Source organism: Plodia interpunctella, chromosome 21, assembly GCF_027563975.2.
Source record: "Plodia interpunctella isolate USDA-ARS_2022_Savannah chromosome 21, ilPloInte3.2, whole genome shotgun sequence".
Taxonomy (NCBI): Eukaryota; Metazoa; Arthropoda; class Insecta; order Lepidoptera; family Pyralidae; genus Plodia; species Plodia interpunctella.
Window position 1 is genome coordinate 876567 of NC_071314.1, and position 25604 is coordinate 902170.

The 25604-nt window shown below is 35.0% G+C and overlaps 1 protein-coding gene across 7 annotated transcripts in view; it reads left to right on the forward strand.

Annotated features, from left to right (window-relative positions):
* The window catches only part of LOC128678966 (two pore channel protein 1-like), a 28395-nt gene extending 4262 nt beyond the window's left edge, over nt 1–24133 (forward strand). For 4 of the 7 annotated variants that reach the window (XM_053760866.2, XM_053760872.2, XM_053760873.2 and 1 more), the window contains exons 2-17: nt 5400–5536; nt 6736–6900; nt 8020–8145; nt 8557–8737; nt 9923–10055; nt 11410–11509; nt 12413–12593; nt 13065–13277; nt 13691–13810; nt 14252–14420; nt 14989–15159; nt 15477–15672; nt 16246–16351; nt 17726–17832; nt 18551–18659; nt 18944–24133. In XM_053760866.2, coding sequence (XP_053616841.1) covers nt 5400–5536; nt 6736–6900; nt 8020–8145; nt 8557–8737; nt 9923–10055; nt 11410–11509; nt 12413–12593; nt 13065–13277; nt 13691–13810; nt 14252–14420; nt 14989–15159; nt 15477–15672; nt 16246–16351; nt 17726–17832; nt 18551–18659; nt 18944–19020 — 2291 coding nt within the window. In that variant the 3' untranslated portion in view covers nt 19021–24133. Of the gene's footprint in view, nt 1–2303; nt 2425–4329; nt 4398–5399; nt 5537–6735; nt 6901–8019; nt 8146–8556; nt 8738–9922; nt 10056–11409; nt 11510–12412; nt 12594–13064; nt 13278–13690; nt 13811–14251; nt 14421–14988; nt 15160–15476; nt 15673–16245; nt 16352–17725; nt 17833–18550; nt 18660–18943 lie in introns of those variants that run through there. The other 3 variants (XM_053760868.1, XM_053760871.1, XM_053760867.2) reach the window with 3 other exon arrangements.
* The last annotated feature ends 1471 nt before the right edge of the window (nt 24134–25604 follow it).

Below are 25604 nucleotides of genomic sequence, written 5' to 3' on the forward strand. Positions count from 1 at the left end.
TATGCAAAATTTCAAGAAGATTGTTTGAGTAGATAGAGCGTGAAGAGGTAACAAACAAATAAACTTGCTTCCGCATTCAAAATTCTAGCTGCGCGCCGGAGCTCCGCTCCCGTGGTAATGTCGGGATAAAAAGTACCCTATGTGTTGTTCTAATCGCGTACTAAATTTCATAACAATCGGTCCAGTAGATTTTGCGTGAAAGAGTAACATTTATCGTCACAAACTTTCGCATTTATAATATTTGTAGTAGTAGTATTGCTGGGATGGGATTGATCAGCAAAGTATGTAATAGAATAATAGAGAATTTTTAACCATTCTACAATTTTTTTATTAAATATTTTTTTCCCACGTTTATTATTTGTGATGTGAATCCAATTTACTCGCGACGTCATTATCACAATGCCGGCGGCCTATCATTATTTGTCGCAGTTTGTCTGTTCTACTTACTAATATTAGTATAGCAATACGGGTGGACTGTTTGATCTATACTACCTATATCTACTTATTCCAAATTTCGCCAAAGCCGTTCAAGCGGTTTTTATTTAGCGTTAAAAACTAACAGTTAAATTTTCTATTTTAGTACCTGTATATCCTGCAGGATTTTCGCCATTGCGACTCTACGTGCTAACAAAATCCGTTCAGTTGATTTTGAGAGATTGTTGAAATCCTAACTAATATTATCAATGCGAAATTAAGTTTGTTTGTTACATCTTTACGCTCTTATCTATCCCACCAATCTTTTTGAAATTTTGGATATACACGTAGTTTGAAGTATAGAGAAGGACATAGGGTGCCTTTCATCCTCGGAAAAATCACTGTATACGCGGGCGAAGCCGCGGGTAAAAGCTAGTAGACGTAATAAATATTAGATAACTAAATTGTCAGCTATAAATATCTATAGTAATATTTGTCTCCTCCATTTACTGGCAGTGTTCAGTGCAACTTTGATTGCACGTAATCTTATCTCTAACGGAATACCCAATGACGGTTTAATTTGAATAACGTGTATAACTAGGTACAGTCAACAGCAAGTTAGTTAATAGCGGCGAGTTTGCAATGAATTTGGGCAGCTTGATGTGCTGTCGACTGTACAAACGTAGGTATAATGCAGTTCCGGAAACCTTATAATCCTATTTATTATTGAACTCATAATTTATTCCATTCGTATATATGTTACTAGCTTTATGCTCGCGGCTTCGCCTGCGTAAATTTCCCACGGGAACAGTTATTTTGTACCCTATGTTCTGAGACACTTCAAACTACATGTATGTATGTAAAATTTCAAGAATCTTTGTTGAGTAGATAGAGCGTGAAGAGGTAATAAACAAAACAACAGAATTTACTTTCGCATTTATAATTAGTTAGGATAGGATTAGGATAAATGTGAAGAGTTTTATTTAGTTTCACCTGTTCCGATGTTTGTCTGTCTGTAATTGATTAATATATTAATTATTTGTTATCTATCTGTCTTAAACACCTTTTAGTCGGATAAACTGTAACCTCAAATAGAAAATGGTTATGTTACTTCGGAAATAAGTATTTTCAGAATTTTCATTTGCACCACAGCTAGCATGAATCAGTGCGCGGGAGCAGCGCATGCAAATATTTGTGTTTTGATAATCATGTGATAAGTACTGACAGCAAAACAGTTTATAAACGCAATAGAAGTTTAATTGTTATAGTTGCTATAGCAGTAACGCGTCCGCGAAAGTGTAAATGTACAATAATTATATTATAAAATTAAAACCTTGAATTATTATGAAAGGCTGCAAGGCTGCATTAATGGTAGTGTGTGTGAATGTTTGTAATTTTCTTACTAAATCACGCAAAATCTGCTCGATGGAAATATTGTATTCGCGTAGAATATACTGGATAACATCACAGATTACATAATACTTCCTAGTAATAACATCTATATGTTATTACTTACATCGATATGTGTATATATACATACATCTAGCACGTTGCTAACGTCCAAATGCTGTCTCTTTTTCCCATATCGTGTACGCATCGTGTAAAAAAAAGACAGAACGTATGCGCCATTTTGATATAAGAAATTACATATTATGTACCGCGAAGCCGCAAGTGTATTTGTACTGGAAGTAATTCCATTACATAGGGTAGGTACATATTATCCAGAAATTATAATGGAAGCGAAACCTCGGGACGCAGTTAATTACAATTATTTTACTGTACAATAACACCATGTGTTCAATATTATGCTGACCGTACCATCACCTGTTATCTGGACCTACATTTTTGATGAACTTTCAGTATCTCGCGAGTGGTGGCCCGTGCTAAGAGGAATTTGTAAAATTAAAAAGTAAAAAATTAAAATGAATTTGTTTAAATTAGACAAAGTGCTGGGTGTCATCAGAAGTGTTTTGCCTGCCGGATCATACGCCTCTTTCACTAGGTTCATAGGTATATATGATACTTTGTTTATATTGTGTGATGGTTTTTTTTCTAATTAAATTGCATGCACTGGTCTGCCTGCAACAATTGCGCTCTGTAAAATCTAAATAATTGACCGAGCGAGCGAAGCGAGCGTGTTCAACATTCTACTTGGGGCAAAAATACATTTTTAACGCGATAACTTTCGAACTGTGGATCCGATTTTGATGAAATTTGAAAGGTATAGTCATATAAAGATATGCCAATATAATTTTTAAGTTCGTGGGGCATCAAAATTGGTTCAGTCGTTTTTGAAATATTTACAATTTTGTAAAAATTTATTGTGTTCGCGAGGTCTAACTTTGCGGCGAACAACTAATATAATAAATTGGAAAGTTGAGTAAAATACGTGCATGTATTTGTTACTCTTTCACGCATAATCTACTGGACGGATTATTATGAAAATTGGTACACGGGTAGAATATAACCTGGAATAACACATAGGGTACTTTTTATCCCGAAATTCTCACGGGAGCGAAGTCCCGGGGCGTAGTTAGTCACTACATGAAACAAAGTGTATACACGCTGTGCTTCCCTATGTATGCTTAGATCTTAAAACTAAGCACCGGACTTTGATAGAAAGAGTGATTCAAGGGGAAAGTTTAGATATATAATTTATTACTGAGCGAAGCCGGGACGGGAACCCGGGAACACGCGAGGATGCGGGACAAACAAGTCGTGAACATTACTCTCCTATCTGTATTCTGAGATTACTCATTACTATCGAGGGCGAATTGCTGGTTAGCATTTCCACTTCTTACCATCGAATCGGTTCGACTTGTGACGCAGCGAACCAATGACATTGCAGTGTGGTTGTCGTTGCGTCACAATGGCGCTATGTGATTGGTTCGCTGTGCCTCATTCAAATGTTAACCAGCACTTCGCCCACTGAGCCGATTTAGAGTTTAATAAGTATTAAACTAAGTTTAATAAGTACCTATTAAACTCTAAATCGGCAAGTAATGTTCACGACTTGTTTGTCCCGTATCCTCGCGTGTTGTCGGGTGCATTTTGTGGCTGTAACGCCCCGAAGCCGCTTAAGCTAACGCTGACATCGCATCGTAAAACTTTTTTAAGATTCGTCGTGTGATTTTACTATCGACGGCCTGACGTCTACCCGCTTTGGGGAAATTATTGTTTGGTCGAGTCGTCCTACGAGAGGATCTTGAACGGTCCTATTATAGGACGGGAACCACTCCTTTCTTGCAGTTTACAAACTAGTAAAGTAAATATGCAAACAATACTTACATTTATGTTTGACTCCTTTCTAAATGGTGCTAATTCAATCATTTATTCAGAAATTATACCTTGACTGGCACTTTTTCACGTTGAATTTTATATTATACTAGCTTTTGCCCACAACTTCCTAGGTATGTGCGTAAAAATCCGTTTCCCGTTGGAATTTCAGGAAATCCCTTCTTAGTGCTCCCCTACACTGTCCTAGGAACCTACACACCAGATCTCAGCTTTCTACGCCCAGTAGTTTCGGCTGTGCGTTGTCTGTCTGTCAGTCACTCAGTAACGCTAGAGTAACATTTTATATATATAGATAGTCCCAAAAAGCTACAAACTACTGGCATTTCGGAACGACCAATGCTGAGAAGGAATGCCGAAAGATACTCATTTGAACAGTGTTGGACCCTTCATGCCAGAAGGACATGCAATTCATCTTAGTACCTAACTAATTATATTATCTAAAGTTTAGATAAAATAGTTTAGATTCTAAACAAATATACATTCTTCTCACACAAAACAAAAAATAATGCCAACGAGAGATTTCCCCAATCGGGGGCCGCCAGTCGACCGTTACAATGCGCGTACGCAGCATATAACTGTATGCTTCTAACTCGGATACGTTGTATATTGTGTGTTTTATTATTTTTTTAAAATAATGGAGAAAACTGATATCGTTCTAAAGGATAATACTGACATTGATTTTCCTGGTAAGAAAATACTGATTTATTTTTTAGTTCGCACGTTAAAAGTAGTTAACATAATTTGAAGTTTGATGTCTATTTAGCCCGCGATGAACGAACGCGTAGGTATCCTTCTGGCGTGACCTGGTTATTCGAATGAAATCAATCTTTTTCTTAATGATTGAAGCGTCCCACTGCAGTAAAATGAATTAAAACCCAACCATATCCATTTGCTAACTAAAAACTAATTACCAGCATATGTTACCAGGTCTCCTAAAATGGTTATAGTGATTCTAGAGGAAGGTTTATATGTATAATCAAAACATTAGTATCAAACAATTTCGCTTTCCGCTGGCTGTCTCTAAATAAGCTTAGATCTTTAAAACTACGCAACGGATTTCGATGTGGTTTTTTTAAATAGATAGTGTGATTCCTTAGGAACGTTTAGGTGTACAATTTACTTTGATTTTACTTAAGCAAAGCCGGGGCGTGCCGCTAATAATGTATACAACATGCATAATTTTGCATTCGTATGACGCCGGGGCGCGGAGCCGCGGATCGCTTTTATCATTAGGTAATATATTAGATCATTTGCCGCCTCCAATTAGAAACACTAAATCTGACACTAAGTCAAATCTTAATTTGTTTTTATTAGACACATAACCGTGTTTGTACTGTGATAATACTCAAATAGATATTATTATTTTTATTCGCTTCGCCATATTTTAAAGTTGTTATAGAGATATTTTTGTTGTATTTAATCATGTTCATACATTATTCTGATAATATAATTGTATGTGTATATGTTTCGCGGATTTATCTCGCAAACTCTTTTCTGTAGCGCCATCTTGTTTGGTATAAATGATAATCAGCGTCATGGCTCTCCGTCACGGCACAAGCTGAGTGGTACCATTTTGTAGCATATATTTAATGTACCTTTGTAATATTAACATTTTGTTCATTTCCTGTGACTTTCTATTTCTAAATAAAATAAATATATATTTATTCAAATAAATCAATCAATTACAGACACAAGAACCGGCGATGGCGCAGGCGACACGGGCACCCTGGACATGGGCAGCAGGTCGTCCCTGCACACAGGGATCCACATGTCCGAGGACGAGCATTGGGAGATGAACTATCACGAGGCTGCTATATATTTAGAGGTAAATCTTGCTGATAAATTATCAGTCAGACACTGTGACGACCAAATGAAAGAAATATATATATTACTTTTATCAAAATTCAAATTAAAAATTCATATAATTTATTTAGAAATTAGACCTTCACACGCACTTTTTCTCGTCAATTTTTATATTTATAGTTATTTCTCAAAAGCTACAAACTTCTGTCATTTCGGAACGACCACTGCTGAGAAGAAATGCCGAAAGAAACTCATTTGAACAGTGTTGGTCCCTATCATGCCAGAAGGGCTTACCATTATTGTTTCTTACAATGTTTTTTTCTAATAATATATAAAAGTACATAATGTACATAGACAAAATGTCTATGGTTTAACGACTTTTATGGAACATCCCTATTATCAGACGTGATTGGTATAAGATTTATTGGTTCTATCATATTGGTTTATATCTGTATAACTATCTATCATGAATTAAGTTATTAATTAATATTGGGGGCACATTACCTCAAGGCGAATTGCCGGGACTAGGTTTTCGTAAATATTTAATTTGTTAGGTTCTAGTATAAATTTAATGTAATTAGTTTTAATTTTGTTTATTTAGTTTTATTTTTATAGATAAAATATAAATTAAAAAAATATATTTTAAAAAATATGCCTGTAACCTTGGTTACGGGTATCAAAAGCAAAACCTCCTAAAGACTACATCAAAACAAGCAACTTTTATTCTACGACTTTTCGTGATTCGTAGTTTTTCTTTTAATATAAAAAATACAATCTAATTTGCGATTCTACACATGTTAACTCTATTTAACAGCCAAGCAACACGAGACAGTACAGTAGCGTTATGTTATGTAGCGGAATCGAACATAGAGGTAACGTTTTATAGAAACGACATTAAAACTTTAAAAAAAGGAATATTTTTGTATTTATTACGTTTAGACAAATTCTTATGTTATGTAGCGGAATCGAACATAGAGGTAACGTTTTATAGAAACGACATTAAAACTTTAAAAAAAGGAATATTTTTGTATTTATTACATTTATTCAGAAATTAGGCCTTCACAGGCACTTTTTCACGTCATATTCTAAATTAAATGATGTTTACCAAAGCTACTAGAACATAACACAGTCGTAGAACAAAAGATGTTAGACTATATGTATCTTATGCGCCTTTGGAAGTTTATGCGTTAGATACCAGTAACCCTGTACCTATATTTTTAGGAAGGTCAAAATAATGAGAAGTTCGACTCCCACCCGTCGAGCCCCGAGGAGCTGCCCGCGTACCTGAGGGTCCACAACCCCTGGTACCACGGCCTGGACCTGCTGGCGTCGTTGGTGCTCATATTGCTGGCCTTCACTGAGGTCCCCGCTGTGCCTGCTTTTGAGGTAACTTAAGCTTCAATGGTTACGGTATACCCAATACAATTTGAATGTGAAAATTTGAATCTCGTTTTAAGTTCATTTGTTTCTAAATAAATTTTTCATGTTATAATGTATTTTTCGCTTCTCATGCTCGAAAAGTCAGGCCGTCTAATGAAAACAATAAATATAAAGACGGAGAGTTTGTGCATTTCTTGTTTGCTCAAGAGCTTAAAAAATATTTGAAATATTTCATACAATTTCCACATACTTTTAACTTCCATTGATGTTAAAAGTAGAATAATTTTTAGTTACCTCTATCGTAAATCGAGTATTTCACTTTTGTATTCAACGCGTGACAAAAATGTCATGACCGTGCAGTAAACCGTTGAAGAGTGCCCTCGTCGGGAGCCGATCCTGGGTGCACCATCAGGCCATGCCATCATAATAATGCAATGCTATCCAAACTAAAACAAAACGGTTGAAGATAAGTATATATCTATACTTCAATATTTTGTTGCAAGATTTATGTTGTTATTTATTTGATAGTACAGATAATATGCGTAAGAAGGTACTTATTTTTTATTATTCAAGTGAAATCTTGAATATCATTGCAAGTTTAAAAGCTAATAAAAAATAAGTACCTTCTTAAGCATATTATCTATACTATTATTATAAAGGGGTAAGCGTTTGTGTGTTTGTATGTTTGAGGCGGGTAATCTCTGAAACTACCGAACCAAGATTTCAAAAATCTTTCACTATTATAAAGGTACATTATCCAAGATTGCTATAGGCTACATTTTATCTCAAAATTCCCACAGAAGCGAAGCCTCGGGCAACATCGAGTTTAAGTTTTGACGACCTCCGTGGCTTAATGGTCATCATGCCGGACTGCTACAGTGGAGGTCCCGGGTTCGAGCCCCGGTCAGGTCAACATGAAAAATGATCTTTTTCAGATTGACCTGGGTCTTGGATGTTTATCTATATATGTATTTGTTATAAAATATAGTATCGTTGAGTTAGTATCCCATAACACAAGTTTCGAACTTACTTTGGGGCTAACTCAATCTGTGTCATTTGTCCCTATTTATTTATTTAATGATATATTGAATCGTTTTGAGACAATTAAATCTTTTTTCATTGCAGCTTCCTGTTTGGGCACACGGCACGATAGAGCTGCTGGCTCTGTCCATCATTGGAGTGGAGCTACATCTCAAACTGAAGTGGATAGGGTGGAGCACAATACTTAAGCATAAGAGAACTATGATAAAGGTAAGGTTACAGCATGAAATATATATCCTAAGCGAAAGTAAGTTTATTTGTTTCCTCTTCAGACTGTACCTACTTTATTCATTACAATTTATTTATTTGTTTATCAGCATAGCTGAGCTTACCTTTTCGGCTTCCATTATCGGATTTTCCATTAATATCAAATTCCTATATGTTTTAGGATAATATGTAAACATATGATGCAAATGTTTTTAGCCGAATAAAGTCTTTCTTTCTATCAAATGCAGATAGAGAGGCACTTTAGCATCGTCATTAAGAGCTTGTCCTTTCGAGTGTGTTATTGCTAACTGACGCGACTTTTGTCTTTTCATGTGAAAACAACTGTTCCCGTGGAAAAATAATGCGTGCGTAGTTGCGGGCAATTATAAATCAAACGGCAATTTTACTTTTCAGGGAATAACTCTGTTGATAATGTTGCTGGAGGCCGTGGTGGTGCTCTGTCGACAGTCCTCCCACTTCAGGGTGACGCGGGCGCTCCGCCCCATCTTCTTGGTGGACACGCGCCATTTCGGGGGTGTCAGGCGGTTCATACGACAGATACTGCAGAGTTTGCCGCCTATTATTGATATGTTAGGTGAGAAGATCGCCTTTTATTTTTTACACAACTGCTTAAGAAGGTTAATATTTAAAAAAAAAAACAATATACCATAGCTATTTGTTGATAAAAAAAATATTGCTCTACTATCATAATCTGGCGAGAATATTATTATATTTAATATATTTGTATGATATAAAGACGGCACTGTAATTGCCTCTTAAAAAGGACAGCAGCAGTCGTGTTATTTTGTACGAAATAATACATAATGTATAAATATTTTTAAGTTGTATACACACTAGCGCCATTTGGTAAAAACGTACGTCAGGCACGAAGATAATAATTAAAACTATAACATGCTTAAAAATATTCAAGTTAAAAATATTTCTATATACATAAGTATTATTTCGATATCAAAGACTAACATTTTGGTTACCTTAGATTATTTCAAATTGAAAAGTTTGTTGGCACCAAAGAATCCCTTCAAAAACTATACATTCCAAGGATTCTCATCTCATCATTCGGAGTTATGATAGTAATTACTTTAATTAATATATTTTAACGATTAAACAATATAATAATTATGTGCATTAGAAAAAAAATCTAAGTAGATATTTTAAATTTATAAGTTATTTTACGATTCAAGGTATAAAAATATTAAATAATTCATTTTTTTTTAATCCAACTTATTGCTCTGTATTTGTTTCTAATACTTTATTAATTATTGGGGGAACCCAAAAAATAGACGGTAGATGCGTAAGTACAGTCAACAGCACATCAAGTTACCCAGCATGAACCTCTATAGCGCGTGGTAATAGAGGCGAGTTTGCAATGAATAGGTATTTGTAGGTTGACTTTACGTCAATAGGAACACGGAAAAGATTTAATATATTTTGTATAGATGGACATGGGATTTTGATACATTGTTCAAATTCAAATTCAAATTCATTCAAATTCAATATTCAAATCATTTATTCAGAAATTAGACCTTCACAGGCACTTTTTCTCGTCAATCTTTATATTTATAGTTATTTCTCACAAGCTGCAAACTACTAGCATTTCGGAACGACCACTGCTGAGAAGAAATGCCGAAAGAAACTCATTTGAACAGTGTTGGTCCCTATCATGCCAGATCGGCTTACCATTATTGTTTCTTACAATGTTTTTTTTTTTCTTTCTAATAATATATGTGAATGATATTTCAGCAAGTTTGTTGTATTCCAGGTTTACTAATGTTCTTCGTTGCCACATACTCGTTGCTCGGGTACTATCTGTTCTCCGAGCACATAGACAACGGACACTTCAGGACAATCAGCGATTGCTTTGTAAGCATGTTTGTGCTGCTGACTACTGCCAAGTGAGTATAAACATTATTTCTATACTATTAGGAACACTTATGGCACAACTCAACACATAAACTAGTTGTGCAACAAGTTGTCAAGATCTTGAGAGTAAGTAAAGTATTGTTCATGTAGAAAGGCCATAAAGTTCATTGCTCCCACACTTACCGATGACAGAGATTCATACATTCGGCTGCCATTTTGTTTGACAGCCGCGCAATATATTTATTTGAAATTTGTTTTCTTTGTTATATTTTTTTTGTTTAAAATGGAACCACAACCCGGTCCCTCTAATGTGGAAAAGCCAAGACTGCAGTGGTTAAAACGTAAAGAGTAACAAACCAACACAGTTAGGAAGATAGAATTAATATCGTGTACTTTTAAATAAATGTTGACGATTTCTACTGTGAACTTGTATGACCCAATTTTGCGATACATTTCATATATACCGAAACTGTCGTTTTTGAAATTGGGAAAACATAGTACGCATGTGTCAATGGGCTTTATGGCCAACCTTGTTGAATTTGACTTTAGTCACCACAGCCCATCAACGGCTGCAACTAGGGATGTCACACACGCGTCTACCAACATTATGGTCTAAAGTTAAAATCAAATCATTTATACAGAAATTTAAATCATTATTGTTGTGTATTTAGTTTTGTTGCGTCCCCATTTTAATTAAGTAAGTATATTGTGTGTATATGTTTTTTACTATTTTATTTTATGGCATCCGCGGATGCCCAGCTTCGTGGTTTCAAGCCGCGACATTGTGTTGAGCGGAGACCAATTTGCCATTTATATATAGATGTATTTGTATTTTTATTGGGAAATGTAATATGGTAAATGAACGTTTTTTCTTTCTTTCTTTCAAATTAGGCCTTCACAGGCACTTTTTCATGTCATATTCTAAATCAAATAATATTTACCAAAGCTACAAAATACTAGCATTTCGGATCGACCGCTGCTGAGAAGAAATGCCGAAAGAAACTCATTCAAACAGTGTTGGTCCCTATCATGCCAGAAGGGCTTACCATTTTTTAAATATAAATCTATACTATTATTATAAAGAGGTAAGCGTTTGTGAGTTTGAGGCGGGTAATCTCCGAAACTACCAAACCGATTTTAAAAATTCTTTCACCATTAGAATGGTACATTTTCCAAGATTGCTATAGGCTATATTTTATCTCAAAGTTCCCACGAGAGCAAAGCCCCGGGCCACATCTAGTCAGATATATTTTAGCAAAATATCTAAACATAATACGTAAATGTGTTTAACTGAATAAAGATTTTCTTTCTTTCTTTCTATCAAAATTGTTTTAATTATTTCCAAGATCGAAGGGTTAAACGTTGACTGTAATATTTATATTTCAGTTTCCCTGACGTTATGATGCCGTCGTACGCCAAGTCGAAATGGTACGCGTTGTTCTTCATCCTGTACATCATCACGGTCCTCTATGTTTTGATGAACTTGGTAAGTCACACGCCGTTGGAAAACACAGGCAAGCGGAGCCTGGACTCGGCCGCTCTATGACCGAGGAACCGGGGAAAAGTTGAAATCTCTTATCTGAGATTTTGGTTGATGTTCCTAATTTATAATTACTTTGACATTTTTAATTACATCCAATTTGCTTGGTGTTAATGTCGACACATCTCTCTTTTAACCTCGCATATTCCCGCTTACATTAGTGGCTGTGACGCCACGAAGACCGTGATAAACGTAAGAAATAAACCATAAATTTTTAAGATTTGGCTGAGGTTTTACAATCGGCTGCTTGCGTCATTTTATCACTATTTGGAAATGTTATTGTTGTCTGTCAGCTGCCAAGGCTATTTTGTCCCTTGCTCACCTCTTACGATATCCAAAGGAGCATATGGAGGGGATGGAAAATCTACCTAAATTCATTGTATATATATAGATGTTCGTCTATACAGGGTTACTGGTATCAAACGCAAAACCTCCTAAAGACTACTTGGGTACATCAAAACAAGCAACTTTTATTGTACGACTTTTCGTGATTCGTAGTTTTTATTTTTCATATAAAAAAAAAAACAATCTAATTTGCGATTGTACACATGTTAACTATATGTAATAGCCAAGCAACACGAGACAGTACAGTAGCGTTGTGTAGCGGAGTCGAACATAGAGTTAACGTTTTATAGAAACGACATTAAAACTAAAAAAAATATTATGTTTGGACAAAAGTCGTAGAACAAAAGTTGTTAGTCTCTATGTACCTTATGCGACGTTTGGAAGGTTACGCGTTAGATACCAGTAACCCTGCATATCTTTTTGGCTATATGATATATCTATACTAGTATTTTCTTAATTTCAGACTGAAAATTCAATATTTATATAACTTCAAAATTTTTTCAGATGTTAGCCGTTGTCTACGAGACATTCACTAGGATAGAAAGAGAGAAGTGTCGTGCGTTGTTGTTGCACAGACGGCGCGCGGCGCGCCACGCCTTCCGGCTGCTGGTGTCGCGCCGTGCGCCCGCGCACGTGCGCCTGCGCCACTTCGTGGGGCTCATGAGGCACTATGCTCCACATTATAGTGAGTATACAACATTTTTAAGCGTATTCTATAAAATTAAGAGTGCTGTCGCGAATGTGAATTATTTTAGAGAAAATATACAAATTATTTAATTATTAGTATTTTGATACAATGTGAAACAGCCATTAAAGCTCTTGCTATTGTGTGATTCGTGGTGATCTGTATTACAGGTTTCTTATGAAACCTATTTCAGACACATCACTTATTGACGTCAAAACGTCAGAAAGGAGAGAAGGACGCACCACCTACTACTTGAAGCACAATACCTAATACCTCTGAAGGCCTACCACGAAATAGACAAACACATTGCACTTAATTAAATGTCTCTTTTCCGCACTTTATTAAATATCGTGTAAAAAGAAGAAAAAAAGTGTGAACGTGTTTTGTCGCCCGTGGTGGTGATTTACAGTTACGAGGATGGAGCATATAACCTTGCAGTGTACGTACAATGACAATCATCACTACCCGCAGGTGGTCTGGACGTGTACCTGATGTTCAAGCACCTGAACCAGTCGGGCAGCGGCGCGCTGGAGCGGTCGGAGTTCGCGAACGTGTTCGAGGTGTTCGCGCTGCGCTGGTGCGCGCAGCACGCGCGCGCGCCCTGGTACGCCGCCTCGCGCCTCGAGCCCGCCGCGCGCGCGGCCGCCGCCGCTGTACGGTGGCCCTATTTCGAGTACTTGATTTGTGAGTATCACTACTACACGAGCTTTGCTTCCCATTATTGATGTTTTTAATAATGCACAATCAGATTGGTGGCAAAATTAAAATTATTGTAGTTTTCTTGGTGATACGTATATGTATGTATGTAGGAAATGTGACATGTAGGTCTGTCAGGCGGTTAGCAAAATCACAACCAAATCTTATTTTTTTAGGTTTATTTTTTAAATTGATATCGAGGTGTCACAGTCGTTACCTGATAATAGGTAAAGTGTTTGTAAATTCTTCATTGCGCAACACATACAAAGAAAACAATTAAAAAAGATACGTACAAAGTCAAATTTATCCCAGAAAATATTAGTAAGGATGGAAGTGCTGGATTCTTTAGAATATGGTTATTAGTATATGGCTATTTATTGTGAATCTTATTTTATTCCTAGATGCCCTGATAGTCGGTAACGGGATATCGATGGTGCTGCGCGTGTGCGAAGCAGCCGGCGACCTGCAGGACAGCGCCAGGCTTCTGTGCGCTTCGTGGGACACCTGGCTGTTCCTTACATGTACATTTTAATTTTTATTTAAACCATATTACACTATTATCAAACTGCCTCCTTGCCACCTGCGTTGGTATGGCTACGACTTACGTAGACCGGAAAATGACGTAGGAAACTACAAGTCGTACGAATCAACCGTGCACCGCGAGGTGCACAGTTAATTCGTACGGGTATGTCTGGCTATGCCGCTGGCAAAGATGTCAAACCCTAGAAATGCTGGGTTGATGTCGTCAAAGATTATATGCGTGCTAATACTGCTAATGGTGTTTTATTTTTGCCTGGTTGGCCATCGACTGTGCCGAGTGTACGCGAAAAAGTGCAAAGATGAGAGAGAGTATTTTTACTCGAAACTTAGATTAGAAAATATCCATAGTATCCATAGTCCTAATCAGATATTGTGTTCATAACCTGCTCAATTTTTATAAAACAGTATTTTTCACTCCGCAGTATTCCTTCTGGAAGCAACTCTCCGCATCATGGCTCTAGGATTACCAGCATATTTAGAAAGTGGCTGGAACGTATTCGATTTGAGTGTCACCCTATTGGCATTGATGGGCGCTGTGCTACTGAGCATCGCGCCTAAACTCTTCATTGTGGTCATATTTAGGCCACTTAGGTGAGTTGATCTGTGGTTAAGATGCCTATGAAGGCCCCAAGTTCGAATACTAGGTACTCGTGTCACATGAGTTTTTACGTTTTTACAAGTATCACTTATGGATAGTTTTCATAGACCACCACTGCAGGCAGGTAAAGGAAAGCATAGTGATAAAATCTGTACACTGGTTGACTATTTAGTTCAGTAGTGTGTGTGTGCTACTATTTGGTCTACTACAAGCTTGCTATGCGGTAGTCGTAAAATCATGTCAGAATGCCTGTGGGCAACTTGAAGAAAATCTTGACACGAGTAACACAATCGGTATGTATCTCCAGTCCTCAAAACTATTTAATAGTTATATACTCACGTTAAAATATTATTATTATTTGTATCTCCTTTTGGGATTCACGGCATATAGTCCGGTCCTTTGAGAGGCTTGCGTGGGGATATGGATCCAACACGTAGAGGCCCTTTGGAGAATTTATTATTATTATTAGTTTTGATGTATTGTTAACATGAAGTTTATACTAATTGAACTTTTTTACATTTTCTTTCTGTGAATATATAACATCAAAATTTTTTTTTTCAGACTGATGCGTCTGTACAAAATGAAGAAGCGTTACCGCGACGTGTTCGGTACACTGGTGCTCCTCTCTCCACTGATGTCGTCGGCCGGCTGCGTTATGCTGGTTATGTACTTCTTCTTCGCTGTCATCGGCATGGAGCTGTTCTCGTCTTATGACCTGAAAAACTGCTGTGTGTAAGTACCATTAGGTATTATCCAATTTTGAAACAAATGTCCCAACCATAACTTGTTTAAAATTGCTATCCTCTGCCTTTATGGGTCTAATAAAACCAAACCAGTTTTTTTTAAATATTTGTCTGTATGTTCGCGCATCTCGCAAAAATCACTGAATGGAATTTGATACGAATTTCACAGTTGTGGGCGAAACCGCGGACAAAAGCTAGTATATAATAATATAAGTTGGGCTCTGGGCTCCCCACAACAATCTCCTGTGTCATCGATGTCCAGGCTAAAAAAGTAGGAGCGTTATAATTTTCAATGTTCAATTCCAGAAACACAACTGTAGAAGACTTCTACAAATACTCGCTGAACAGCTCGACGGCGCTGGGGTACTACTACTTGAACAACTTCGAGAACATCGTCACCAGCGGCGTGACCTTGTTCGAGCTGACCGTCGTCAACAACTGGTTCATATTGATGAACGCGTTCGCTACTGTGGCGGGACAGTTCAGCAGGATTTACTTCATGGTAGGATGCGATTTTTATAGCATAAAGGTTGCCTGATGGCAAGCAAATACCGCAGCCATTGTTAATTATTCACAAATTCGAGATTTATAGACAGTTTGTCAAGTAAATTTTTCATTATTTTATTTTTTAAAAGAAAGAACGACATCGATTATTATACCTAATAGATGGGTATTCTATGACTAGACTATTTGCTGACCATTCCCGTGAACGTTATTAGCCAAGTCATTTAAAAACAAATAAATAATAAGTACTGTAGCATTCGGTAAGGTTACGTGCCCCATCCTCGCACGTAACTGTACATCACAACCACACTACTGATGTCCCACCATTGTAGCTAACAAGTAAGCGTCCGTGCGCCGTACCACATACAACTGAACACCGCCTTAGTATATAACACGGTTATGGGGAGAAAGTGTTATATACACACATACACAGACACAACTCTCTCCTCCCTACCCCGGTCTGAATAACAATTAGCACCCAGGGCTTCACGGCGCCACAGTTCCGTGTGCAAACACGTAAGTATGATATTACTAGAACACACTTTAAAGCTGTATCTGCTGTCAATTGCAGGTGTTCTACCTGTTCACGATGGTGGTGCTGACGATCGTGGTGGCCAGCGTGCTGGAGGCGTTCCGGTTCAGGATACAGTACAAGCGGAGCACGACAAAGAGAGACGGTACGCGCCTATAATTATGTTTCAGTCTTTTCAAATCCAAATTCAAATCATTTATTCGGAAATTAGACCTTCACAGGCACTTTTTCTCGTCAATGTTTATATTTATAGTTATTTCGCACAAGCTACAAACTACTGGCATTTCGGAACGACCACTGCTGAGAAGGAATGCCGAAAGAAACTCATTTGAACAGTGTCGGTCCCTATCATGCCAGATCGGCTTACCATTATTGTTTCTTACAATGTTTTTTTTTCTAATAATATATAAAAAATTTGTAATCAACTAAAACATAGTGAATTTGGAATGGCTATACCACGAGATATTTCAATTGGAAAGACCTCTATTTTATTCTCATATCCCTTGGATCTATTTGAATTCTTTATTTTATTTGGAGAACTTGATGTGGCCCGCGGCTTCGCTCCCGCGGGAATTTTGAGATAAAATATAGCCTATAGCAATCTTGGATAATGCACCTTTGTAATGGTGCAAGGAATTTTTGAAATTATAATCTCGTAATTTCGTAAGAGAGCGAGATTACCCGCCTCAAACATAAAAAACTCACAAACGCTTACCTCTTTATAACAATAGTATAGAGCAATTGACGACGTCGATGGCGCAGTGGTAAGGTTCTTGCCACTGAACCGAAAGGTCCCGGGTTCGATCCCCGGTCGGGTCATGATGGAAAATGATCTTTTTCTGACTGGCCGGGGTCTTGGATGTTTATCTATATATGTATATGTTATAAAATATAGTATCGTTGAGTTAGTATCCCATAACACAAGTCTCGAACTTACTTTGGGGCTAGCTCAATCTGTGTGATTTGTCCTAATATATTTATTTTATTTATTTATAATTACACTAGACCTCGCGTACACAACGATTTACGCGTTTTACAAAATTGTGAATATTTTAAAAACTTGACCGATTTTGCAGCCCTACGAACTTAAAATTGACAAATACATACCAACGGTTCTAAAGTTAATATTATTTTTGCCCCAAGTTGAACTGTAGACCTCACTCGCTCGTTTAATGTTTACCGTAATGGGATCAAAATCTTGTATTTCTATTGTTGACATATAGAACGCACCCTATTCTGACAATAGATAAACGTCAAGTCGTGTTTTTTTTCCCGCCTTCTGCGTCTCTCTTCCCGCGCTGCTCTGTCTGTAACGTGCTGTTTTTATTATCACTAATAAACTAAACTTAATTAATTATCAGTTTTTCTTTATCTATTAACAATTTTATTTGTTAAAAAGTGTCCTATGAGTTATTCCAGTTTATGTTCTACACGTGTACCAAATTTCATAAGAAAATGAAAAAATATTATATTAGTATATTAAAAAATAAACATTTTAGTTGTAATGTTTATTATACAGAGGAGAAACTGTTACACGAAGAAGTCCACACGAGTTGGGAAGAAGCACAAAGATTAGGAGCCAGCGGCAACCTGGCCGACGAGCTGCGTCCGTATCTTCCTCCAGGAGTGAGTGCTAACTGTAATATTCAGCAATAGGGAGTATCTTGTATGTTATGTAATATTATTTGTTACCTAGTATCCCTAAAAACGTCGAACGGATTTACATTCGTTGCATTCGTCTTAGCTGCTTTTAGATAAGTGACGTTAAAAAAAAACAAATATGGCGTCTGTGCCACGCCCGCCATTGGACTTGGTGAAAAACATTTTTTTTTTTAATGCAATATTTGTATTAAAGGGTTCAACGCAAGGGTCGTAAGGCAGGCGGGTTTTTTGTTTTTTTTTTTTAAAATCTTTAGTTTAAAGTCGTTGAAACGTCAGCTACGTTAAATAAAAAAGGTTCATGTTGGGTGTGTAACATGTCATGTCCAGTTTAATATATACATACCTGAGTCGGTTATTTGATTATTATTAAAGCACAAAAGTTAAAAAAATAGCGTACCGTGAAATACTAGCATTATTATATTAGTGTCCCAAATGCCTTGGTCTTTTAAAGGTACTTTGTCCTCGGCCAGTGGCCTTGCGAAGAATATCCTTATATCGGATTTGACGGAACCTATAAATGAAAAAGAGGCGCAAATTACGCTTCCGCCCTGGGCGATTATGTCCACGTTACGCCACTGAAAGGGCCTATCTAGATTAGTGGAAACTGAATTGCATATTATTTCGGTCACCCATCCCGTGGCCGACCATTATGAAAGTTGCTTAACCTCATATAATTTGTCAGGTGGAGGTAACGTTCATCGGGTCCCGGCCGCGCACCAAGGAGGTGCTGCAGCGCCGGATGTACCAGACGGAGATACAGAAGTGGCTCGCTGAAGAGGATGACGATGAAGGTACATAGCATTTTAGCATTTCACAAGTTTCTATTCAGTTTCACCTGTCCCGACGTTTGTCTGTCTGTAATCAAATCTTACAAGTTGAACACCTAACTACTTAGGTGAGCGTGTCTTACAGATTTGAAATTTACTGTGCATGAGGCTGATGGTGCACCCACGATCGGCTCCCGACGAGGGAACTACTCAACGGTTTATTGCACGGACATGACACTCTTTGTCACACACGAGCACAAAGACTAAAAAATTAATTTAAAAAAAATGAATGTTGGATAATAACTTAGTTCCCACAGCTCTTCCCCCCTCAACGACGCTGGAGCCGCTGGCGCAGCAGCCGCTCGGCGCCGGCTACCAGTTGTAGAACATGATCCTCAGCGCGCTGATGCAACAGCTCGCGACAATCTGGGAAGCCATAAAGACTTTATGATGGAATCTGTTCAGGTGGTTTTTTGGTTCGTTTCAAGCGTAAATAATGAAAAAAAAAAACGTGAAACTTTAATAGTACAGCAAAATCAAGTCACGTGAGGGCATAAAAATATCTAATCAAATTAAATGATTTTTTTGGTTCGTTTCGAACGTAAATAATGAAAAAAGTGAAACATAGTGAATTAGAACGTAAGTAGTACAGTGAAATTATTTGAATGAATGAATTAACATTTATTGCCAAAAATTAAACACCACAACACAATATATTTCATGGTAAAACGTCAAAATATTTCGTTTCAAGCGTAAATAGTACATAATTTTATGTAAACTAGATTTAACATTACTGGACAATGAACTAGACACAAAATAAGTTTAATCTTTATACTGCTATAATAGTCCACAAATGTGTAAATGCTTTTCTGATGGGTTTTAGTTCCATTCCGGCGTAAATAGTGTGTCAAAATGGTTTTCATTGTGTGAATTAGAGCCATGGGTATGAAAAAGGAAAGTTTTAGTGAATTTGTAGATCTTAAGTATAAATATATATAATAATCGTTATAGATACGGAACCCTAAAAAAGATCTCCACACATTAGCCTAGTTTTTAAGATGAAATGGTGCATGGATACCAGCAAATTTTAAATAACTTATTTCAAAAAATAAAAATGAGGATGTTACTTATTGCTTTTATAATGTGAAAATAAAATGATATTATTATAATATATTAAAATAAATTATACTAACATCATATGCAGACTACGATTTGATAATATTTCTTTTTACAGTGTCAATTAAAAAAATAAATTGCACATAAAAATAAATTATTATCGAATTATAAATTAATAATATAATGCATAGTAAATTGAAGTCATAACAATCGTAAACATAACATTATAGTTTTCATTTCTTATTTATATATAACTATAAAAAGGAATGATTTTAGAATGTTGAATATAACTTAGGAATATATTATCAGAAAATGCTTGAGCGTAAATTTTCATTTTTTTATTTATTTATTATACTGAAAATTTTTTTTATATATGTATAGTGCATTGGATTAATTCCGAAAATATTCCGGGTATATTACGAAATTAAAAAAAAAAACTACTAATCTGAACGATATATCCTTGTTGCTAATTCTACAATTTTAAAATTTAAAATTCTTAAATCTAGCCGCCATTTTGATTGGCCTGGCCGCAATATGTTGAGGCATTAGTGTCTAGGATACGTAAGTAGCATCAAATTTTCAGGTTCAAGTCTTATTCGCGCCATTTTTGTTTATTTTTATAATATATCAAAGATAGTTCGTAATTTCCCCTACACGAAAAAATATGATTCGAAATTTTAAATGCTCGATTTGAAGAACATAATAACATGTTTAAGATTCTAATACAATTAGTAATAAGTACATCCTTTTATTGAGTACACAGAGGTAAAAAATCTTCGAATAATTAACCGAAACATAGACATATAGTCTAGTCATCTCTTAGAAATTTCTGTCGGAATTTACCATCCGGTACAAATGCACCGGCCATATTATATATTATAATAATTATTGTTTACCTATTGTGTGTCGATTCTCCGCGATCAGTTTAAATGCGAACATAATTTATTTTCATTGTATCCCATATGGATTTTCAACTCCGTCTGAAATTACCTAGATATTTATTTTACTGAATAATAAATGCGAATAACCACTGTGATATGTAGCGTGAATTGATTGGGAAATGTATTAAAACATTATTTATTTATTTTTTTTATATTACTTTGTTAAGATATAGATATAGAACACGTGTTTATTACGTGAGATTATGTGGTTGTATTAATTACCAAAGCATATTTTGTGTTTAGATGATATTTTCTTTGATATTGTAATTTTATTATTATTTAGTTGTAATGTTAAGTTTAACGGTAAATTATATTCATTCAATAATGACATGTGTTTACGTATATTTTTACAATTTTGTTCATATATTTACTATTTTATTTAAACTTAAAATGTAATTTCAAGATAATAAAATATTCCAATTTTCGTTTCACAATTAAGTACATTGTATTAAGTATTCTTTTAATGTAAGTGTACTGTCGTAATCTATATATTATATTAACATTAAATATATCATTCAATAAAGGCATAAATCGATATAAAATCAAGGGACAAGATGCTATAATCATTATCGCACCGTGTGACGACCTGATTTGTTAAATGAAAAAGAAAACTTTTAGATGTAAAAAAAATGCTATAAGGATGGTGCTTTAGCTTGAATTTGAAACGGTGCTGGCGTGTGAAGTAGCGTCGCAATATTGCTTTTAGATAAAAAAAATGTAGAATTTAATATTTCATTAAGTAATCAATAAATAACTTTATATTTGTGAAGTTTCAAGGGTAATAGTACCATATGGTTAATTTTTAGTCATGTAATAGCCATGGCAAATGCTTTTAGGCGACTTAAAGTAAATCTGAAGTCGGTTTTAATTACACACTGGAAAAGAAGTTACTCTGGTACAAAAACAACACACACATTTACCCTTGGAACAAAATGTGTTATGATATTTTTTATGTAAATATTTTAATCAATTTATGGTCACAATTTTTATTTTCTCTATCATGTTCTTAATCTATGATTTAACAAGTCACATGGTTGTTTTAAATGATTATTATAGCCAAATAAATACTCATTGCCCCATATAATATCATTCATATTTAGTCGTCACTGTTACATGCAACTACGAATATTTCTGTGTAAAGTCAGCATTGATGTGTATCTGCACTCAATTTTGGACTTTAGCCACATTGGAATAAGAACCAAGGCGTGCATACATGTTAATGTACGTGAGTATACATAATGTCATTATGGTAGTTATGGATGGACGTCGCTTTTGGTGTTTCAATTGTTCATTAACAATATACCTAATACCCACGTCGTAAGCGATTGCCTTCCATATTAAGGTACCTACATTTTATCGTGCACGTCACATAATGTCGATCAAAATGGATTATTATTAAATGGAACTAATTTAACAACTAAGTATTTAAAATATATATATATATATATATATATATAAAGCGATTGTTGTACTCAAATCTATAATATATTTATATAATTTTTATATTAAACTTTATAGGATACGATGGGGCTCGCATATCTGTATAGATAAAAACCCTTTGAAAATATTAACAATATGTGATTTTAGTCTATTTCCAGGATAACTGAATGTTAGTAAACATTATGAATTCTACTGTAAACATTACTTTACATTTTGTGCAGTCGTGTTAAACAATTACCCTAGATTATTATTTGTAGAGATTTATTAATTAATAATGTACCTAACTACCTATTGTCTTTGTAGAACTATTTTAGATGAAAACTAAAAACGTATAATATCAAAGAAAAAAAATATGCTTATTAATTATGACGTTACATGGATAAAGGTGACGAGAGGTTTATGCGCAACCTTACTAAGCCATACTTACATACTAATATTATAAATGGGAAAGTCGGTCTATCTGGCTAAACCGCTGGACAGATGTGGATGAAATTCGGTATGCATATAGTTAAAAAGCCGCGTTCAAATATTGGCTAGTATTTTTTTCAAAAATAAATCCCCAAGTGATAATAGTGGGTGAACATTTGTATGAAAAGCGACTTCTCTCTATAAAGCATTTTTTCATGGAACGTCACAATGTTTAACCTATAATTATACATAGTTAATATGGCGTGGTAGCTAATGAAAATTATGATGGAGCTATAAAGGGTAACTATGCGGTATAAAGGTGAAGGGTCCAATGCATATATTGGAAAAAGTATTAATGCTTCTCGAATTTTACGGGTGTTAGGATGCACACCATTATTACTTAAACCATATATGTTAAACCATAAAATATAACGGTTCAAGTCATTGTTAAATTAATTTCATTCATTCTTATTTTGGTTTTTCGTTAATGACGCGCGCGAATGTCATTTTTATGTCGACTAATCTTTTTACTAAATTCAGACAGATGCTGTCGAATGAATGAATTTCTCGCAGTTTATAGGTACGAGAGATTTTATTGTAGTAAATTTTAGATAAAAAATGAATAGAAATATTTTTCATTGATTCTGAAATCTAAGTAGTTAAGTATTTGTGTTACAGAATGTCTGATTTCGGGGATAACGGTGTTCATTCTAACCCCGGTATAGTATAAATAGTTATGACTAATATATAATCTAGGCAGCTTTAAATTAGATGCCAGAAATTTGTGTTCAGCATTGATATAATTATTATAATGTACTTCCTTTTTCATTTATTTGAAAATAATGTTATCTTAATTCTGTTTATTAATGCAGTGATTTGTTAAATATGTCACTCGCCACTAATTCCAAGTTAAGTACAATAAACTGCATTCTATGTTACCTGTGGAAATAACCTTGAACAAAAGAGACGTGTTATGATATGAAATGAATTTTCCAGAAAATATTGAACCTCCATTTTTATTTTGTTTTTTACCGATACTTATGTTTTTTATGAATTCCGATGTTTAGACAAAGTAGGTAGGTCCTCATTAGTAGAGTTGACAGCAGATATACATCCTAACAAATCACCACAGAACTTGTCTAGTTTCGATTGAGTTCTGTGCTATTAACACTGGCAAAAAACATCCATACATTTTCATTTTTTCAGACTCGATATAGTGGCATAAATAAATTAATTCACTGTATTTCAGATAGTATATAACAAAATACATGAATACCTAATGTATAACCACGCAGACCAAAATACATAAGTTCGGGTTTCATACGATATTTTAAATCTTCAATAAACATGTCGAAAATATTTTTCCAAAGTCAAAAATTAAAGTTTTTAAAGTAATTAAATGTTTCAATTCAAAATTTCAGTATATCTGCCGGTCAACTCAACTAATTTGAACTAGGAATGTAGCAGTATTATTGATTTTATTCACAAAAATTCTTATAATTTATTTTTTAGATAATCACGTTGTTAACATGCAAATCGTAACACTATGATAATGTGTTAATATTTTAATGTGAATAAATGCACTTTTAGGTATATATGTTTTTTATTTATAATAATCGGTGGAAGAAATTTTAAAATACTTAGCGAATATTATTCCTAAAATCGTTTTTGTATTTTCGGATAATTGTTTTGACAAAAATTTCTATTTTTCTAAGTATAAAAATTCTCAAAAATCTTATTTATTTACGGCACTTGCCGAAATTCATTAATATATCGTCAATCTTATGTACTATAACGTAACATATCTCACATCAAACATTTGGGTAACAACAGAAAAAAAAACAAGTATTTTAAAATCAATAAATTTATTTCGATTACAAACTAACGAATTCTAAATATTTGTCTTGGGTTTAGCACCAATTAAACCTAACATTGAGCGTAACATGCAATTTAAATTTCGCTAATATTTTAAACATTTTAAAAGTATACAGCTTTGGTCGACTTGTCCAAACATAATGACAAGAATCGAAAAATTAAGTAGTTTCCAACAGGAATAAAGTACAGTAGTCACATGAACTTAGTGTTAACTTAACATTGCCGACTACAAATACTTATTTAATAAAATAATTAATCCAAACGCACAGTGCCTTAGATTTGAACCAAAAATATAAATTTTCTTTCCTACAAAACTAGAAGCACAGGTTGGTAAATTAATTGAAAATATCATACATATTTAATTATAGGCTTATTACACCACATTCCGATATTATATTGTAGTCTGTCACATAAAAATAACTGCTTGATTAATCTGCCATGTGTTTGGCCAGTTAGCTCTACCAACACTTGTGAAACAATATATATATATATATATATATATAATATTTTATAGACTATCAGATACTTTATCAGCAAGCGGTGAAACAGACCTTAGTGTACACGTAACACCCGAAAGCAAATCGAAAACAAAATTGTATTTTGAACTCGATATTAGTCAGATATTTGCATTAACTCAGATATTTATGGTGGGCAGACACTAAGTCCATGTGGACACTATAATACGTTATAATACGTATGTGTGCGTGAGGTAAATGTGTCGGACGAGAGCACACATTAAAATCCTCAATATGATTGGCAGCGGGTACGCACGGAAAGGCTATGTTCGATTCTGATGTCGCTGAGTTGTTACAGTAAATTGAACTTTACGTTCAACATAGTTTTCTACAGCCTCATATAATTATTTTGATAATAGACGTGATTTATTGCAAATGCTCAAGATACTTTCTACTTTTCGAATCAAATCTAACCTGAATAAAATCCGTCCAAATTAAGTAGGCGCTTTTCAGTGTACAATTAAATTTAAATAGTAAGCCTACGGAATTCGTCCGAACTATGCAAATAGTATGAGAGACGTCACGTTAAAAGCGTTTTTGCTAGGAATGTGGTCTAAGTCGACCTGATGGCCAGCGATATACAACGGACGCTTGTGCTGGCTACACACTGTCACCGAACTCAGATGTCGATGCGAATGCACGATCATTGCGTACTTTCTATGTGAGCTTTTATT